This window comes from Phyllostomus hastatus, unplaced genomic scaffold (genome assembly GCF_019186645.2).
Source record: "Phyllostomus hastatus isolate PE091 unplaced genomic scaffold, TTU_PhHast_1.1 phas_contig_41, whole genome shotgun sequence".
NCBI lineage: Eukaryota > Metazoa > Chordata > Mammalia > Chiroptera > Phyllostomidae > Phyllostomus > Phyllostomus hastatus.
Window position 1 is genome coordinate 6,750,570 of NW_025333876.1, and position 19,770 is coordinate 6,770,339.

A 19,770-nucleotide genomic window follows, 5' to 3' on the forward strand; every position below is an offset into this window, starting at 1 on the left:
GTGTGTGTGTGTGTAGTGTGTGTGTGGGGGAATCAACCTTCTGTGAAAGATTTTGGGTACGTAACAGTTGGCATAAAAAAGAAAACAGAATTTTATACTTTCATCAGATGTATCAGATGTTTTTACAAAAAAAAATGTCTTCATGATCATGTTTTCAATATCATTCTTCATACACACACATATATACATATACATTTAAATAACTGATTGGAGTGATGCAGAAAGCCACAAATAAGAAAAGGACATAAGGTTTTAATAAGGAGAACAAAAGTTGTTTTCACCAGTATAGATTCACATTACAGTACACCAATATTGACAGCATTCTCTCGTCTATTTTTGGTACAGAAGATGGTCTCTCTCTCTCTCTCTCTCTCTCTCTCTCTCTCTCTCTCTCTCTCTCTCTCTCTCTCTCTCTCTCTCTCCCCCCATAACCTTGTAAGGCTTCAGTAACTAAAACATAAAACAAAACAAACAACCCCCCCCAAAAAAAACAAAACAAAAAACCCCAGCCTATTAGTTTATAGTTTATTTTAAAAATTCTGAAAGACACTGCAAGTTCTAAACTTTTAGTAGTGCTATCCATACACAACCATGTGGTCAAAAACCCAGTAAAAGGGCCCCCTTTCAAGGAAGCGTTTCAACAGTAGAATTGTGCAATATGTATGTTTCTTACTACAAGAAAAAAAATTATACATGGCACATTCTCATTCATATTTTGTAATGTAAAAAGTTACAAACATATCTAATCAAATAAATAATAAAAAAAATTTAAATGTCTTTGTTAAGTATCCTAAAACCACTACATAGAATAATGGCAACTTTCACTCACAGATTATTTACATGGTAATACCCAGTGTGGGTACACTGCTACAAAACTTAAAACAGAAGAAGTAAACTTGAAATGTTTTCCATAATGAAGATCTAGCAGCATAACTATCTAATGCTGTTTTATCCCGACTGCTTCTGAAACGTTCCTTTTTAGTCTGTGTCTTCATCCAGTTCATAATAGTCTTTATCATAAATGTCTTTTACTAAAAGAACCCGTACAAGCATATTTTCCAAGGTGTTTCGGTCCAATGAAGTAGATGTGTACCAGACAGGGCTATCTGTGGAACTAGAGCATTCTGGTTGCAAATAAAAAACATCCATTCTCTGATTAAGATTCTGTGGACTTTGGGAGAAAGGAGAAAGTCAATTTTACAGTGTATATACAAAATTCACCACAACTTTGTTTTTATTTCAGGGATTCTTCTATGACCACTAACCACATTATGTAGTCAGACCATAAACACCTCCTTACCTACATTAAATATTCTATCATTCAGATATTTTGAAAGTTAATTTCTCTGAGAAAAGATTATTTTCCCATCATAATTTAACTTATGTTTTTCACCAAATCCAAGACACCATTATTTGAAATAATTGTAATATTACTTTGATATTTCCACTAAAGTAAAACAGTGACAACAATTTTAAGATACATCAATTATAACATGCATCCCAGTTTCAGAGATGATAAAATATGAAGTATCTTAGAATTGATGAAATATAGTAGCACATAAAATAAAAATACTTAACAACACTACACAACAAAGCTTAATTTTTAAAATACCAACAAGATGGTACTGAGATAGCAATTTCTACCAAATAGTTACCACCACTGGGAGATCTTGATTCTGTTGCAGCCAAATAGGGCCACCCCAAAACCATCATCAGATACATTACCATCATCCTATAACTGACAGGACCATTTTTATGGGTTCTTGAGAGTTAGCTAACTTGGGGACCTAATACAAATTTATAAAACTGACTATAAGAAAATACACTGAGTTCATGGTAACCTTTTGAAAAGCAGAGAGTGCATGCATATTTAAAATAACGGACAAGTATAAAATAATTTATGGTCTCTAAATATTTCACTTAAATTTTTTTTAAATGTCTGTTGGTATCAGATTGGGGAAAAAACCAGCGACATTAAGCTGAAAAGTGCAGTGCTTTCAGAACGCTCTGATCTTTCAGACCTTCTTAAAGGGCAACTTGTTCTTAAATGTAAGTACTTAAATTTCCTCTGCAGTTATCTATCCTACCTTTTAACTTACCTTTTCTCCATGGCATAACAATTATAACCTGTCACTTGTTTGTGCAAAGTTTTATGGTCACAGTCATGACTGTTCTTTATATATAATAGTTATATATAATAGCATATGGCTGCTTTTGGGCTATAAAAGCAGAATTAAAAGCAATAAAGATTCTATAATCAAAAAAAGCCTAATATATTTACTACCTGGCCCTTTACAAAAAAGATGTGTCCCTGGTTTTACACAGTCATTAGAATTGCTATACTTAAAAAGATCACAATAGTAGTAGATTCATTAGGAGAGAGTGATTTCTTAACGTCAAGTATGAAGTATAAGCTGGCATTTTATGATGATGGGACTAAAATGTTATAATTGAATAGACTTAGATATAAGTGAGAAATCTAAAGAAAGATCAGTGGAAAATGTCACCTTTTGGTAATGTTAAATTCAAGGCAATTAACTTATACAATTTTAAAAATTAAATATGATTAACACTTACCTTTTAGACAAGTAGCATTCAAACATTTTCACAGGACATCTAGAAGGATTGGCTGTATTTTCAATTTGTTCAAATACTGGTTCATCATCCTCATGTTTCCTTTTTCCAGTAGTAATTTTATCTTAAAAAATAAAAATTGCATAAACTTCCTAAGCCCAATCTTGAAGACAGACAGTACTATTCACTCTATTCAGTCATAGTGTTATACCAAAGAATGGTACTAGGTATCCTTCAGAGATCTGGTAATTCATAAATTTTAAACAAAATTAACTAAGATGTTTTAATGAGACATAGGATGTCTTATTTTATGAAAATGACAGTCCTCAGGTTCTCATCAAGTGGCCTAGGTAGTAGTAAGGCAAGGTTTGGCTATCTCTGCCACAGACAATCCCCAAATAAAAATCTGTTATACTACCTTCATTATCTGTTCCACATAAAGAAGACACTTGATATCGAAGACATGCTTTGTTTTCCATTGTTAAAGGATTTTTTTTCCAATGCCTAAACACAGTGCCAAAGGAAAGTCTTAAGTGTTGTTCCACTGTTTTCAGGCCAAAATACTTAGTGTTAAAGTAGAACAGGGTGTTCAGAAGGGCTACTGGAGAGTGTGAGCCTAGCTGTTTTATCCTCCAGAGGTAATCTTCTTCAACTCGAGAAAATATTGACCCTTAAACAGAGAGATATTTTAAAAGAATTATAAAAAAAGAAAACGGTCTTCATTTGCTACCTAGAAATTGAGACAGAGTTAAGAAGAAACCTATCACCATCGTCCACTCACACCAAGTCAATTGAAATGAAGTTCAGAATTATTTATGCAGCTCATTAGCAATGCGGAGGCTAGGGAATACAACGAGACTATGGAACTAGCATCTCTGCTATAAGGGACTGGATGTTTGCTTCTGTTCCATAGTATAAGCAGACAATGGTCAGAAAGAAATTTAAATCTGTAGAATACCTAAAAAAAAAACAAACAAACAGGTGATTTCCATTTACAAACATCCTTACTTAACATAATCTAAAACAGGGGTTTAAGCTTGGACAAATTTACATCAGATTCTCCACTAAAGGTTTAAGAAGTAAACATCCAGTTTCTTACTCCAGAGAAAGGTTATATTTATTACAAAGCTCTTCATAAACACTAGTTATCTCTGACATTAATTTCTAATTCAACAAAAGATCAATCATTGAGTTCACACATAAGTAGTCTAAAATATATGCTAATTTAAATCATTCCCTAATTATTTTTAACATACACTCTGTACAAATAAAAGTCCCCAGTAGCAAGTTAACAACAGCTTTATTTTAAAAGACCATTACCATCTGGAAGTATGCTTGGTTGCCAACTTCGGAGAATTTTATTCAATTCTTGCTCAAATGTCTGGTATCCTGGATCGATAAATATGTTGTCTTTTCGGTTACTACTACACAAGTACTACAAAGAAAAGAAAAAAGAAAAAAGAAAAAAGAAAATTTCCTGAAGGAAAACCAGCTAAATAGTGAATATGTTACTTACAGTCTGTATTACTTAAGGAAAAAATAAAGATTACATCTAACAAAAACAAGCACACTTATAAAACATGAGAGATTACTGGCTTTCACTACATATCTACAAATCATCAAGAATCAAAATTACCAATTATTCTGTTGCTTAAGACACACAAAACTTAAATACATACCCAAGAATCCAGAATGTTAAGAACTGGATGAAAACCTACGGTCTGTCAGATAAGAAACAGAATTTCTGGCTCCAGTTCATTACATACTACATGGAGGAAAAAAATTAAATTTGACAGTAAGAGTAATTAAATTATCAATGATTAAAGAAAAATTCTGAATGGTGAGGGTGGTCTGAAATGTTACTATGCAGCTGTGTGACCTCCTCCAGCATCAACTCGGTTAGGCTAATTAATGTTTTTCTCTTGACTGCCTCTCTAGGCTTCACTCTCCTATGAGTCAGAACAACATCAATCTTGTAATTTACTATGAAACATCTTAACAGTGAGGGTGTTAAAGGATGATTTAAACATGACAGTTCTCGAAGTCCATCTCCAATGGGATTTAACAATGAAATAATGTCAAAGTAAAATGTGTAACAACAGCACAAAGAAGGGGAGGCGAGAATTAGGACTACACTGGGATAAGGTTCCTACAGTGTACATGAAGTTGTACTGTAATATTTGAAGGTAAATAATAATTAACTAAAGATGCATATTGTCAATCCTAGGATACCACTAAAAACAAATTTTAAGAGGCATAAATAATAAACCCATAGTGGAGACAAAAATGGAATCACAAAAAAAAATAACACGAGAGCAAAAAAAGAAAAAAAAACAAAGAACAGGTATTACAAATACAGAACAACGAGCAGGAGAATAGATTTTAATCCAATTATAGCAGTATTTACATTAAATGTAAAAGGTCTAAAGTAGGGTCAGCAAACTGAAGTTTTTGAGGCAAATCTGGCCCACTGTCTGTTTTTGTAAATAAAGCTTCCTTGAAAGACAGACACACAGCATTTGTATATTGTGCAAGGTTGTTTTCGTACTTCCTTGACAGAACTGAATAATTTGCATGACACAGATTAATGTGGTTTGCAAAGCCTAAAACATCCACTATCTCATCTTTATTTTTAAAAAGTCTTTTACTTTTACTAAAGTCTTTACTATTTGGTCTTTTACTTTGTTGGTCTAAACACACCAAGACAAATACTGTCAGATTGGATTAAAGGGAAATAAAAGCAAGGCCCCAAAATGTGCTGCCTGTAAGACACCTACTTTAAATATGGAGACCCAGATAAGTAAAAACTAAATGGATGAAAAAATATATACCATGTATACTAATCAAAAATAAGACTAGAGTACTATTATGTGAGTTGACCGATTATGACTCCTACCTGTCAGAAGGAATGTTAGCCAGCATAATTTCAAAATGGTAGTACAAAAATTTCTAACTAACATCTTTCACAAAGGATAACAATTAGACCAATAATTGCCTGGCAATCAAAAATGATATCAATAAGGCAAAAGCCAAAAACTACTAAGCTCCCAACTTAGCTCTGAAAAGGCTTCTTTAGGTAGTCCATGATAAACACAAAGATATGCTGCCCTTATTGCTACAATAATGACAATATGCTTCATTAGTCACTGTTGTGTATGGAAAACAATACTATTATTATTATTGTTATTATTAATTCCCATTAAAGGCAGTCCCAATTTACAAACACTTCATCTACACACTTTACAAACACCTCATCTGCCCCATCACTGGAGCCTGTAACCAATGGAAATCTGGTAAAGAAAAAACAAAACTAGAAAACTGTACTTGAACAACAATTAAAATAAAATTTAAAAAAAAGAAAGAAGGAAGGAAGGAAGGAGAAGAAGGAAGGAGGAAGGAGAAGAAGGAAGGAGGAAGGAGAAGAAGGAGAAAGAAGGAGGAGGAGGAGAAAGAAGGAGGAGGAGGAGGAGGAGGAAGGAAGGAATAAGGAGGAAGGAAGGAAGGAAGGAAGGAGGAAGGAAGAAGGAAGGAAGGAAGGAAGGAAGGAGGAAGGAAGGAAGGAAGGAGGAAGGAAGGAAGGAAGGAGGAGGAGAAGGAGGAGGAAGAGGAAGAGGAAGAAGAAGAAGAAGAAGAAGAAGAAGAAGAAGAAGAAGAAGAAGAAGAAGAAGAAACAAAACTGTGGATCCAGAAGCAAAGCAAAGAGAAGCTGTCAAGACAGCAGCACCTTCTAGAAAGAAGCCCGAGAGAAAACACCCTGACAGCAAAGGCCTGTTGGATTAGCAGCAAGCTTAATAAAAAATAACCTTTACAGAAAGTCTTTAATCACAGAATTGTTTCAATTAATAAGCATCTTCTTTTCAAAATATAAATTCCTTTATTAGTGTTCTGGTCTCACATTTTACTTAGAAATCCACAGATAATTTTAGAATCACTGTATAGAGCATGCATTAAAAAATAAAATATGGTGTGATCCACATGTGTAATTTTAAATTTCCTAGTGGCCACATTAAAAAAAAACAGGTTTAATTAAATATTTTATTTAACCCAATATATCTAAAACATGTAATTTCAACATAAAATAATATAAAAATAAGATATTTTAAATTTTTAAAAATTTAAGTCCTTATAAATCCTGTGTGTATTTTATACTCAGAGCGTTTCATATTTTCAGAGCAGGTAGATTTCAAGGACCTGTTTTCCAATGGATTAACACTGGTAGATAGCTATCTACTTACGTAGAAAAACTCTGGTACTGCTCTTTTAGAAGTAGAACGAACATCCCATATAACTTAATTAATAGGCAGTTGAAAAGCATGTATTTTGGAGAATATGTTCAGAACTTTAAAATATTTGTTTAGACATGTATTGTCAGAAATAAGGAAAACATGAATTTTCAAAGAATGTTTTGGAAAGCTAGCTAATCAAGAATCCTATTATGTATAACAACATACATAATAATTTATAAAAGGCTGAGATTGTAAGATACTCGCAATTTGACTATTAAATATATTTAAGAGATTCTACTTACATGTCTCTAAAATTGGTTGTCTTATCAAATGCTATTTGCATCAAGTTTCATGAAGAAGAATGTTAACTAACCCACCATTAACTTATGTTTCAATGAAAATATTCCAAGAAAAGCTTTTCATGTTTCACCCTGGATAAAAGACAAAGTCTACACATTTTATCAAGGAATACAAGCCTTTTGTGACATGACTCTTATTCACACTCCACCCATTCCCAGAGCCCTCCACTTGTCTTAGTTCCAGCCGTGCCAAGCCTCTCCTGGAAAGTGGTGCCCTTTTATTTATTTCTCTCTCCTCAATGCCACTGTTCTTCCCTCATACTACTATCTGCCTAGTGAATTTCTATGTATTCTTCAAAACTCAATTTAAAAAGTCTTTTCCACTGTTTTATTTTCTTTGATTACAGCCTTAGGTAGAACCGAGTAGTACCGGTTCTGTGCCATTACACCATACCATGAGTACAGCACTGTTTAAATATTATATATTTGTGTATTTCAAACCCTTGAGTGGAGTATATTACAGTGACTTAAGTCAAAGTGGTTATCAGATTAAATTCAGATGTCTAAACTGTATAACCTCAGGTAAATTGCTTACCTCTACTTCCTCATCAAAAAATGGTAACAGTACAGTTGCTGAAAGGAACTGTACTGCCAAATTACTTAGCACAGTACATGGAAAGCAGTAAATAGTCAAAACAAAAGAAAGTCACCTCCCAAGTCTACTCCAATGTTCAGTGTTCAGTATAAAGTAGCACTCTTTTTTTCTCTGAATGAACCAATGAACATAGGATTAGCAAAATTCTAAATCCACCACACCATTGCTGGGAAACATAAAGCAAATTCTTAAGGCCCTTCTCTGGATCAAAGAAACATTAAATAAGTTTTAAAAAATGTTGAGTATTTTAATATAATTTAATTATCAGGGAACTATCTAATTACACAAAAAAACTCTAATGAGCCATGTGAGTTTATATATTTTTTAAATTTAGTAAATGGAGTTAATACTGTCCTTTAAAAATATTTCCTCCAGATAAAAGATTTAGTATAAAATCTTGAAAAAACTTTTAGGAAAGTGACAAAAAATTACTGTCTATAACAAGGAACTCTCACAATCTGAAAAGGATGAACCACCCAACAGGCAAAGCAACAATTCACATAAAACAAAGTCCAAATACTAATAAACATAGAAAGAGCCACAAATCCTTTTGAAAGCAATCTAATGATATCTTTTAAAATAAAAAATGTACTTTATCTTATGATCCAATAATACCCTTCCAGGAATCGTATCTCACAGAAATAAAAGCATCACTTCTTCAGATAGTTATGTACAATTTGGAAGAAAGGGGGAAGGAGGTGTACACTGTTAATCTAAAATAGCAGAAGTTGCCCTGGCTTGTGTGGCTCAGATGATTGAGTGCCAGCCTGCAAACCAAAGGGTCACTGGTTCGATTCCCCACTAGGGCACATGCCTAGGTTGCACATTAGGTCCCCAGTGGGTGGCATGTGACAGGCAACCACACATTGATGTTTCCCTCTCTTTCTCCCTCCCTTCCCCTTTCTCTAAAAATAAATAAATAAAATCTTTAAAAAAAATAAAATAAAATAGCAGAAGTTTATGGAATGGTCATCATTGTTAAAAGGACTGAGTTCACATACATAAAAGAATATATGAAAGCATGATCATGATGACTACCAAGATTTTATATAATTCTCCTTCCTCAAACATTTCCATATTTGTGAACATTTAATAACAACCATTATTCCTTATACAATCAGGGGAAAAAATAAGCTATTTGTTTAAAAGGGAGAAAAATATGCTATATACTCCCCTTTACACAAGTATCAATGTTCAACATCCATAATTATATTTGTTTTCTCAATATACAACACAGAAGTGGCTACCCACTTCTGGATACATTCACAAAACTTTGTCCTTACAACTAAAGATATTCCTCTTTCTGAAAGACCTATCTAGAGAAATCATACTTCAACATTATCTTATTTTTATTGTTACACGTGAAAAAAAAACAATAAATGCAACAAAAATAAGGACTCTTCCAAAAATAGCTTTTATTTCTGTACACAACCTTGAAGTAACATCAAATAGCAATAACTTCTGGAAAATATATATATATATTTTTTAAAGATATTTCTTTTTATTTAGATTTTATTTATTTATTTTTGTTTTTAAGAGAGGAGAAGGGAGGGAGAAAGACAGGGAGAGGAAACATCAATGTGTGGTCGCCTCTCACACGCCCCCTGTTGGGGATCTGGCCAGCAACCTAGGCATGTGCCCTAGACTGGGAATCTAACAGGCAGCTCTTTGGTTTGCAGGCCAGCACTCAATCCACTGAGAGACACACACCAGCCAGGGCTGGAAAGTATATTTTAGATCGCTTATCTTTGCACTGTGTTTCAAATTTCTTTTAAAGCTGCTTATGCATAGCATACAGTCCTTTGCAAGAATTAAATCAAGTGTAAAAATACGTCCAATAATAAGAACAAATCAGAAAACATTTTTTCAGGTATGCTAAAAATATACAAAACATAAAATTTACCATATCAACCATTTTTCAGAGTACATTTTAGTAGTAAAAAATTTTTTGATAAGATGTTTTTCAGAATATAAAGAATCAATTTTTAAAAGGAAGGAAACCCTGGCTCATGTGGCTCAGTGGACTGAGAGCATTAGCCTACGAACCAAAAAGTCCTATGATCATATCAACAGATGCAGAAAAAGCATTTGATAAAACCCAGCACCCATTATGATAAAAACTCTCAGCAAAGTAGAAGCACAGGGAATATACCTCTAGATATATAGTAATAAAGGCCATATATGATAATAAAGGCCATATATGAGAAACCCACAGCAAACATACTCAATTGAACAAAAATTAAAAGCATTTCCCTTAAGATCAGGAACAAGACAGGGATGTCCACTTTCACCTCTTTTTCAACATAGTGCTGGAGGTTCTAGCTATAGCAATCAGAGAAGAAGAAATAAAATGCATCCAAATTGGAAAGAGATATATTTGCAGATAACATATTGTATATACAGAACCCCAAAGATTCCACCAAGAACAAACTAGAAATGATCACAGAATTCAATGAAGTAGCAGGATAAAAAATAAATATTCAGAAATCTGTTGCATTTTTATACATCAATAATGATCAGAAAAATAAACTAAGAAAATAATCCCACTTATAATTGCTTCAAAAAACGAAAAAAGTACCTTGGAATAAATTTAACCAAGGAGATAAAAGACCGGTGCTCAGAAAATTATAGGACACAGAATACAGAAACTGAAAAAGATACAAATAACTGGAAGCATATATTGGGTTCATGGTTAGGAAGAATTAACATCATTAAAATGTTCATACTACCCAGAGCAATCTATAGATTCAACACAACTCCTAACAAGAGAATAAATGATATTTTACAGAACTAAAATATTCCAAAAATGTATGTGGGACCACAAAAGACCCGAAATAGCCACAGCAATCTTGAGAAAGAAGAACAAAGCTGGAGGAATCATGCTACCTTGCATCAAACTATACAAGGCCACAACAATCAAAACAGCATGGTACTAGCATAAAAACATATATCTAGATCAATGGAATAGAATAGAGAGCCCAGAAATAGACCCACACATTTATGGTCAATTAATATTCAAGAAAGGAGGCAAAAATATGCAGTAGGGCAAAGACAGTCTATTCAATAAATGGTGTTAAGAAAACTGCATGCAAAAGAAATGAAATTAGATCATCTTCTTACATCATACACAAGAATAAACTCAAAATGTGGAGGGTGGCAGGGAGATGGGGTAGGAGAAAGCAATGCGGAAAAAGGAAGAACAACTATAACTGAACAACAATTAAAAAAAACTCAAAATGAATTAAAGATGTAAGACTTGAAACCATAAAAATCCAAGAAGAAAACGTAGTAAAATCTCAGGTATTTGTTGTAGCAATATTTCTTCTGATATGTCTCCTCCTCCAAGGGAAACAAAAGTGACTACAACAAACTAAAATGTTTTTGCACAGCAAAGGATGATAGAAATAAACTTGACTTTGGATGATAAACACACAATACAATATACAGATCATGTAATATACAATTGTATACTTGAAACCCATGTAATTTTATTATCCAATGTCATCCCAATAAATTCAACGAAAATTTAAAAAATAAATAAAAATGGTTACATTTTAAGTTACTATTTAAGTAACTTCATAATATCCTAATTTTTTAAAATTTTCTTTTATTGATTCCAGAGAGAGGAGAAGCGATGGAAAAAGAGAGGAAGAGAAACACTGATGCAAGTGAGAAACATCAATTGGTTGCCTTTTGCATGTGCCCTAACTGAGGACCAAACCTGCAACCAGGCATGTGCCCCTACAAGGAAATGAACCCACAGCTTTTTGGTTTGTGGGATGATGCCAAATCAAATAAGCCACACTAGCCAGGGCATATCCTAGATTTTTGCCTCTTGGCTTGCAAAGCCTCAATTATTTAATATTAAAAACGTTTGCAGCTTTCTGGGATAGGCTGTTCAAGAGACAAAAAAAGAAGGCACAAATCACCAGTATTGGCAATGATAGAAAGATGAAGAAAAAGTTTTATGTATACTGGTGGTTGATGACCAGTGTAGAAACAAATAAAAACATAATGCAGAAAAAATAAAGACTAATAAGGGAATATTATCAATTTATGCCAAAAACTTTCCAACTTTGATAAAATGCATACATTTCTTGAAAGACGAAATTGCCAAAACGGACTCAACTGCTCTGACTGGTGTAGCTCAGTGGACTGAATGTGGGCCTACGAAACAAAGGGTTGCAGGTTCGATTCTCAGTCAGAGCACATGCCTGGATTGCAGGCCAGGTCCTCACTGTGAGGCACGTGAGAGGCAAACATAAATAAATGGAAGAAAGGAAGAAAGGAAGAAAAAAACCTATTGAAGAAATTCTTTCAGAAAATAGAAGGAAGGAAAACTGTCATTTTATGAGGCCATCATCCCAATTCTAAAGCCAGGGAGACATCACAAGAAAACTATGCACTAATACCCTTCATGAACAGCTGTACAAATCAGCAACAATAAAACAGCAAATCCAAACAGCAATGTATAGAAAGGATAAAGTATCATGAAATGGACTATATCCCAGGAACTTAATGTTGATTCACCATCTGAAAATAATTGATATGCCATTATTAGTAAGATAAGGGAGAAAAATTGTATCATTGTTTCAAAAGATATAAAAAAGCAGTTCATAAAATTCAGTAACTGTTTGTGATAAAAACTCTCAACAACAAAATAAAAAGTTAAGAAAAATCCTCACCCAACTAAGGAAGCTATTTTCAACCTCTTTCATCTCATGGCACATATAAACTAATTACTGAAATTCTGCAACACATCAAAAAATATTATTTGCAGATCTGACAAAAAGTGGTAGAATTTTGACTGATTTACAATAATAATAATAGTAGTAGTAGTAACAGTAATTATGTACCCTTTTCCCCCCCAAAGTGACTTTTTAAAAAAATCAGGTGCTTACTTGTATATGAGGATTTCTGGTACCAAGAATTAACCAACTAGACACAACTTTATTATGCAATGTGACCAATTAGATGCAACTCTATTATATGACCTATATATCTATGGTTCAAGACAGGGCATTTATACAAAATAGCTACTGTAGTGTTGGCTTTTGTCATTTTTTTTCCTTTGACAATCTAAAGGAAAAAAGGTCAGTGCCCATGACTAAATAGTCAGGTACTCTTATTTTAAAAAATTTTTGGCACATCAGTTGAAAATTTGCTGAACTAAGACACAGAAGAAAACTTCCTTAACCTGGTACCAGTAAGCTACCAAAAAACATGCAGGGAACATCCTACTAATGGAGAAAAACTATCTCCCAAGAACCAGATATGAGGAAAGGGTTTCTACTCTCACCACTTCCACTAACCTTTTTGTGGGACCAAAGTAATCAATGTAAAAAAGCAAGAAAAAGAAATAAAAGACAGCCCTAGCTGGCGTAGTTCAGTGGATTGAGCACGGCCTGCGAACCAAAGTGTCGCAGGTTCGATTCCCAGTCAGGGTACATGCCTGGGTTGCAGGCCATGACCCCCAGCAACCGCACATTGATGTTTCTCTCTCTCTCTTTCTCCCTCCCTCCCCTCTCTAAAAATAAATAAATAAAATCTTAAAAAAAAAAAAAAAAGAAATAAAAGACATGCAGTGTGTAAAGAGATAAAGTGTCCTTATTCATACATGACATGATTCTGTATATAAAAAATTCAAAGAATAAAAAACCCACCCAGTAGAACTAATAGTGAATTGGTACATACAGAATATACGAGGTCTGGAGAAGTCCAGCCATTGTTAATATAACAAGAACAGTCTGTGCAACATTGATGTTAACTGGCAGCCAAGGAGAGTAGACTGGAATGAACATGTGTGAACAATAACAACTTCACTGTACTAGTCAGTGGGGATAGTAGGCGCCATTGAGTTAGCGTGTATATTGTGTGGCTGCTTCATTCAAAATGACTGAGTAGAGCAGCAAATCTGCATTGAATGTTGCATAAAGCCTGAACATTTTTCTGCAGAAACTATCTGGATGATTCAGAAGGCTGCAGCTATGGGCAACTGGTGATTGGCAGCTTCATCATGACAACACACCTACTCGTGCATCACATCTCATGCAGTTTTTTGGAGAAACATCAAATCACCCAGGTGATCAGCACCCCTACACAGCCCAGATTTGGAGCCCTCTGACTTCTCTGGCTTTTCCCAAAACTAAAATCACTTTGAAAGGGAAGAGAGTTCATACCACTGATGAGATTCAGGAAAACAAGACGGGGCAGCTATGGTGACTGGGAGAACTGTGTGAGGTCACAAGTGCCTACTCTGAAGGGGACTGAGGCATCATTGTCCTATGTACAATGTTTCTTGTATTTTCTTCACTAAAAGTCTCTATTTTTCATAGTACATGGCTGGATACCTTCTAGACAGACCTCATAAGATGAATATACAAAAATCAGTTGTATTCCTATATACAAATAATACCAGAGGAAATAACAGAGCAAAAAAATTTTAGCTAGTAGGAAGAAGTAGGCACACTAGAGAAGGGTAGAGTACAGAACCCCATTCTATTGGCATCCATTACTCTTTGATTTAAAGTTATATAGATAGTAGTTGTTAAGCTTAATTACAAGTAGAGGTCATTTTTAAACAAAATTTTATATGAAACCCTACAACAAGCATAAAGTACAGTTGGATTAAAACAACAAGAATAAGAGCTTAAAACTCAATTTCTCTCATTCTAAGTTAACTTGGCAGAACTCTATTGCATTTTCAACACTTCTAAAATTCGTTGAACTAGTCTTCCAGTCAAGAGAGCAGGTAGGTAAAACTTGGCACTCACATTCTCCCACAACCATGTCAAAATTACAACCAAACTTCAGAACAACCATCATCGAAAACTGCCTGAAATCCAGCTGAACAGAAGTTCTGCAACTAAGGATAAAAAGCAGTAGCCACAGAGAGACTGATAGGGGCACATACTTGATACAGGCTTGTCCCACAGTCACATGTAGTGATTAAAAATCAGGAGAGATATCTTAACTGTGGATGTCCCTCCTGAAGAGCAAAAAGTCCCAGCTCCACACTAGGACCCCAGCCTAAGGTGCCAGTGCCAAAAAGAGCAGTTCCCGTAACTCCTGGCTGTAAAAACCAGCGGGTATTGTGGCTGAGTTAGACAAATGGCTCCCGTAGTCCTAGGTGTTCCTCTTAGAAGGCTCACACACAGACTTGCTCAGACTCACTGGCACTGAGCTCCAGTGCTGAGGCAGCAACTGGTACAAAGGCACCAGGAACATACAGGGAGAAACGGAATTTTCTATCTTCAAGGGGCCAGCTTTCTTCTAGACAGAAGTGCTGGCAGAGGCCAATGTGCCTTTGCTGAGCTTTCCCCCAACACAGCCAGCAAAAGGCACCATAACTCAGTCTCCGTCAATCTAGCTAACTTCGCCCTGCCCTGGTGATTCCCAGAGACAACAACCCACCCAACTTTCAGACCTACCCAAGCTGTTTCCAGTGACCTTTCCATACAAATACCTGCGTTGTTTCATGCTACAGCCTTTCCTAAAATCTCTCAAAGATTCACAAACCTCCAACAAGTAGCACCTGGCTTTGATATGGCCTCAGGCCCAACACTAGTGGTAACTGGCCTAGTTCGCAGCTTGACCTAACCTGGGCATCTCTAATCCCAGCACAAGAAGTAGTCACCTGCAAAACACTTCATAGCTCTTATCAGGTGGCCACAGGAAGGTCACAGCTAATTTTGGCCTGCACCTCCCAGGTGTTCTCCAGGTGGCCAGTTTCGGATCACCCTAGAGCACCACACAACCACACACTTGCAGCACATCTAAGGGGTAGACTCCTAAGGCACCAGAGCTCTGCTGAAGTGCTCCAAGTGGTAGGCCTCTGTACAGCAGCTCCTCCAATGTGGTTGCAGCCAGTCCTCTAAGCCAATCAGTCTGAGGGTAAATCCCTCCCACTGACATGTCAACAGTAACCAAGTCTGAACTACAAGAGGGAGAACATAGTCCACACTGAGTAATAACTGGAGTGCCCAGATCTGGTGACTAGGAAGGCTATGCTACTAAGCCCTACAGGGAACCTACTACATAACACCATTCTACCAAGACTGACAGACACAGCAGCTCTACCTTATTCATAGAAACAAACAGTAGGGGCAGCCAAAATGAGGAAACAAACAGAGGCAATCAATCTACCAGATACATAGTTCAAAACACTGCTTATTAAAGATGCTCAATGATCTCAGTAAGAACTTTAACAAAGAGACAGACAACAAAAATATAAATAGAAACAAAAAAAGTAAAAATGAAGGATACACTAACTGAAATGAAGAAGAGATTCGCATCAGTGATTTGGAGTAAAAGGAAGCAGAAAACACCCAATTTGTAGTGCAAAAAGAAAAAAAGAATAAAAAAAGAAGAAGAAGAAGAAAAAAGGGTAGGCCACAGGTGGCAAACACAAGGCCCATGGGCCGAATCTGGCCCTCCACCTTGTTTTATCTGGCCTGGCACCTTGTTTCTACCTGGCAGCAGCACTGAGCTCTCACTTAACTGTTAAGGAGTAGTTACGTTTATACAGTCCTAAAATTACACTCAGCCCTTTGAAGGCAACTGTAAGGCTGATGTGGCCCCTGGTGAAAATGAGTTTGACACCCTGGTTTAAGGAACCTGTTGGACAACTTCAAGTGTACCCACATTTGCATCATGGTGGTGCCAGGAGGAGAAAAGAGACAGAGCAAGAAACTGAAAACATATTTTAAAAAATAATGACAAAAAAATTCTCTAACCTGGTGAAGGAAATAGACATACAAGTCCAAGAAGTGCAGAGTCCCAAACAAGATGAACCCCAAGAGGTCTACACCAAGACACATAATTAAAATGCCAAAGGTTAAAAATGAAAAGAGAATCTTAAAAGCAGCAAGAGAAAAGCAGTTAAGTTACCTACAAAGGAGCCCCCATAAGACTGTCAGCTGATTCTCAAAAGAAACTTTGCAGACCAGAAGGGACTACCACAAAGATTCAAAGTGATGAAAAGTAAAGACCTACAACAAAGATTACTCTACCCAGCAAAGCTATCATTTAGAATTGAAGGTCAGAAAAGAGTTCCCCAGATAAGAGAGCTAAAAGAGCTCATCATCACAAAACCAATATTACAAAGGGAAATGTTAAAGGGTCTTCTTTAAGAAGAAGAAAAAAAGACCAAATAATTGAATAATAAAATTGTGATAAATACATATCTATCAACAATTACTTTTAATGCAAATAGATTAAATGCTCTAATGCAAAGACACAGGGTGGCTGAATGGATAACAAAACAAAACCCTTACACATACTGTCTACAAAAGATTCAATTCAGATCAGAAGACACACATGGACTGAAAGTAAAGGGATGGAAAAAGATATTTCATAAAAATGAAAACAAACAAAATTAAAACTGTGGTAGCAATACTTATACCAGACAAAATAGACTTTAAAACAAGGGCTATAACCAGAGACAAAGGAGAACCCAGCAATTCTACTTCTGGGTATCTATCTGATGAAACCCAAAACACTAAATTGAAAGATACATGCCCCATATATTCCCATAGCATTATTTACAGTAGCCACGATAAAGAAGTGGTGCACATACACAACGAAATATGACTCAGCCATACCAAAATCTTGCTCTGTGTAACAACATGAAATAAGTCAGACAGAGGAAGACAAATGTCAGATGATTTCATTTATATGTGGCACCTATAAAACAAAATAAATGAACAAGCAGAACAGAGACAGACTCATAGGTACAGAGAACATTTTGACAGTTCCCAGATGGGAGGGGGGTTGGGAGATAGGTGAAAAAGGTGAAGAGATTAAGTAGTACAAATTGGTTATTACAGAATAATTACAGAGACATAAAGTATAGCACAGGGAATATAGTCAATAATATTCTAATAATTGTGTTTGTATGGTATCAATAACATTCTAATAACTATGTATGGTATCTGATGGGTATGAAATTTAACAGGATAATCATGTCATAAATTACATAAATGTCTAATTGCTGTGTTATACACTATAAAATTTTTTAATTATTAAAAATAAAATGAACTATTATGATGATATAGATGTTCTCTTTTTAAAAAGTTACCTTAAATAAGTATACACATATACTAAATATATAGGTCTAATGTGTAACAGTCACAGCAATCATCCAGATGAGCGAAGTCTATGTGGACAGCTAGTACAAAACACAAAGAAATAATACCCACATCCTGTTTGCTCCCAAGGGGAATTCTGTAACAAATAACTTGTTCTGACACCACGGGATTAAGATGCATTCACCTACACCATATTTATAATGCTATTCCTACTCTTTTCTACTACAAGGTATAATGAAAAAGGAAGGGAAAATACATACACAGGTCTAAAACCCTGTGCCAGAGCCAGTGAGGCCAGATATAGAATTCCCAATTTTTTTGATTTTTACAGAGGAAACACAGGGCAATAATTATATAATATTCCTAGAGTGGTCTAGAGAAGCACCCTATACTTATTCAGAAACATTAAGAATTCTACAATAAACTCTACTGTTAAAAATTCTAAGAAAAAAAATTTAAGTATAATAAAGACAACTGCATCACAACTCTTGAATTGAGTTTTACAGTCAAAGGAGTATCCAAAGAAACCTTGGTTCTCAGGTTTGGGTATTTTGGAATAGTGAACCTAGTACTGCAATATAAGCATGAGGCTCAAAATATGCAAATCTATCAAAGAAGAAGAAGAAACATAACATACTCTATTTCTTTTAGGTGGCTACTGCAAAATATGTGGTGGCCTTTGAACACACAGTAATGTACAGCTATGTGCTACTTCCCCACAGTGGATACACAACTTCAACAAATTTCTATTCTGAAGAGAATGAAAGTAAAATACAAATTAAGACAATTCTAGTTTTCTTCAGAAACTTATTGCAGTATGCTGCAAATTACTAACCTCCTGTATCCCAAGGCAAAGATAATAGATGCTGTCGGGTGCATAACTCTCTCCATTCGGCCGGCGGATCTCATTAACAAAATGAGCTAGTCCATAGTTAAGCTCAGCCGTGGTGTGAGACAGCAGATCCTCTTTTAACTTTACTGATTTAGCTAAAAAAAATAAAATGAAAAATTAGTAATTGCTATTATTTACTGTATTAAGATTAAGAAAGTCCCTGAAATTAATTTATTCTATGTTAACAACTTAAAAGTAATATAAAAGCTAAATTTAATTAAAAAAAATTAAAGGTAGTTAGTAACAAAATTTTTGCTTTTAAATAGGGTGTGGAGGAAACAAAATCAGAACACTTACGAGATTTTAGCTCATCTAATACCAGAAGATCTTCATCAAGTTGCCTAGTTTTGACCCAGTGTTTCCATGCGTTTACACCATACGTGTATTTGAAAGGAAAGCTGCATTCTGAATTATCAGAACTATCATCATGAGACTGGTATCCTGATACAGCTTTTCTCTTGGTTCCCTAATAGTAAAACACCATTGTAAGTTTCCTTTTGTTTTAAAATCTATAGTATTTCATGACTTTACGTAAGCCATCAATCAAAAATGCAAATTAAAGAAGTATTATCCAAATGGTTAGAATTGACTGGTATTCCTGCCTTGAAATGTATTTCCATGAATGCCTGTGTACAATAAAATTTTATTAACTCCTGCTGAGAGTTAATCATGAGAAAATAAATGACACAATAAACTAATAACCTGAAATAAAAGGATTGTAAATATTTAATGTAAGAGAAATTGAGGAACCTTTCAATAATCCACCATATAGAGAATGACCCCTCAACTCCTTTTCACTTTCTTGATGGCATTGTTTACTGTACAAAAGTTTTAAATTTTGATGTAATCCAATTCACCTTGCTGCATTTTCTTCCTTGTGCTTTTGGTGTTATATCCAAGGAACTAGACTTAACTAAAGAGAATTAAAAACTGAAGCCTGTTTTCTTTTAATAGTTTTATAATTTAGTTCTTACATTTAGGTCTATGACCCATTTTGAGTTAACTCTTTTGTGGTATCGGGTAGGAGTCCACTTCA

The 19,770-nt window shown here is 35.0% G+C and overlaps 1 protein-coding gene across 4 annotated transcripts in view; it reads right to left on the reverse strand.

The window, feature by feature from the left end:
* Positions 1 to 232: 232 nt before the first annotated feature.
* ZMYM2 (zinc finger MYM-type containing 2) overlaps positions 233 to 19,770 on the reverse strand; it is a 127,182-nt gene continuing 107,644 nt past the window's right edge. For 2 of the 4 annotated variants that reach the window (XM_045844733.1, XM_045844732.1), the window contains 6 exons: positions 19,032 to 19,200; positions 18,678 to 18,829; positions 3,895 to 4,009; positions 2,993 to 3,244; positions 2,578 to 2,698; positions 233 to 1,171 (listed from right to left, as the gene is read on the reverse strand). In XM_045844733.1, coding sequence (XP_045700689.1) covers positions 979 to 1,171; positions 2,578 to 2,698; positions 2,993 to 3,244; positions 3,895 to 4,009; positions 18,678 to 18,829; positions 19,032 to 19,200 — 1,002 coding nt within the window. In that variant the 3' untranslated portion in view covers positions 233 to 978. Of the gene's footprint in view, positions 1,172 to 2,577; positions 2,699 to 2,992; positions 3,245 to 3,894; positions 4,010 to 7,116; positions 7,232 to 18,677; positions 18,830 to 19,031; positions 19,201 to 19,770 lie in introns of those variants that run through there. The other 2 variants (XR_006786397.1, XM_045844735.1) reach the window with 2 other exon arrangements.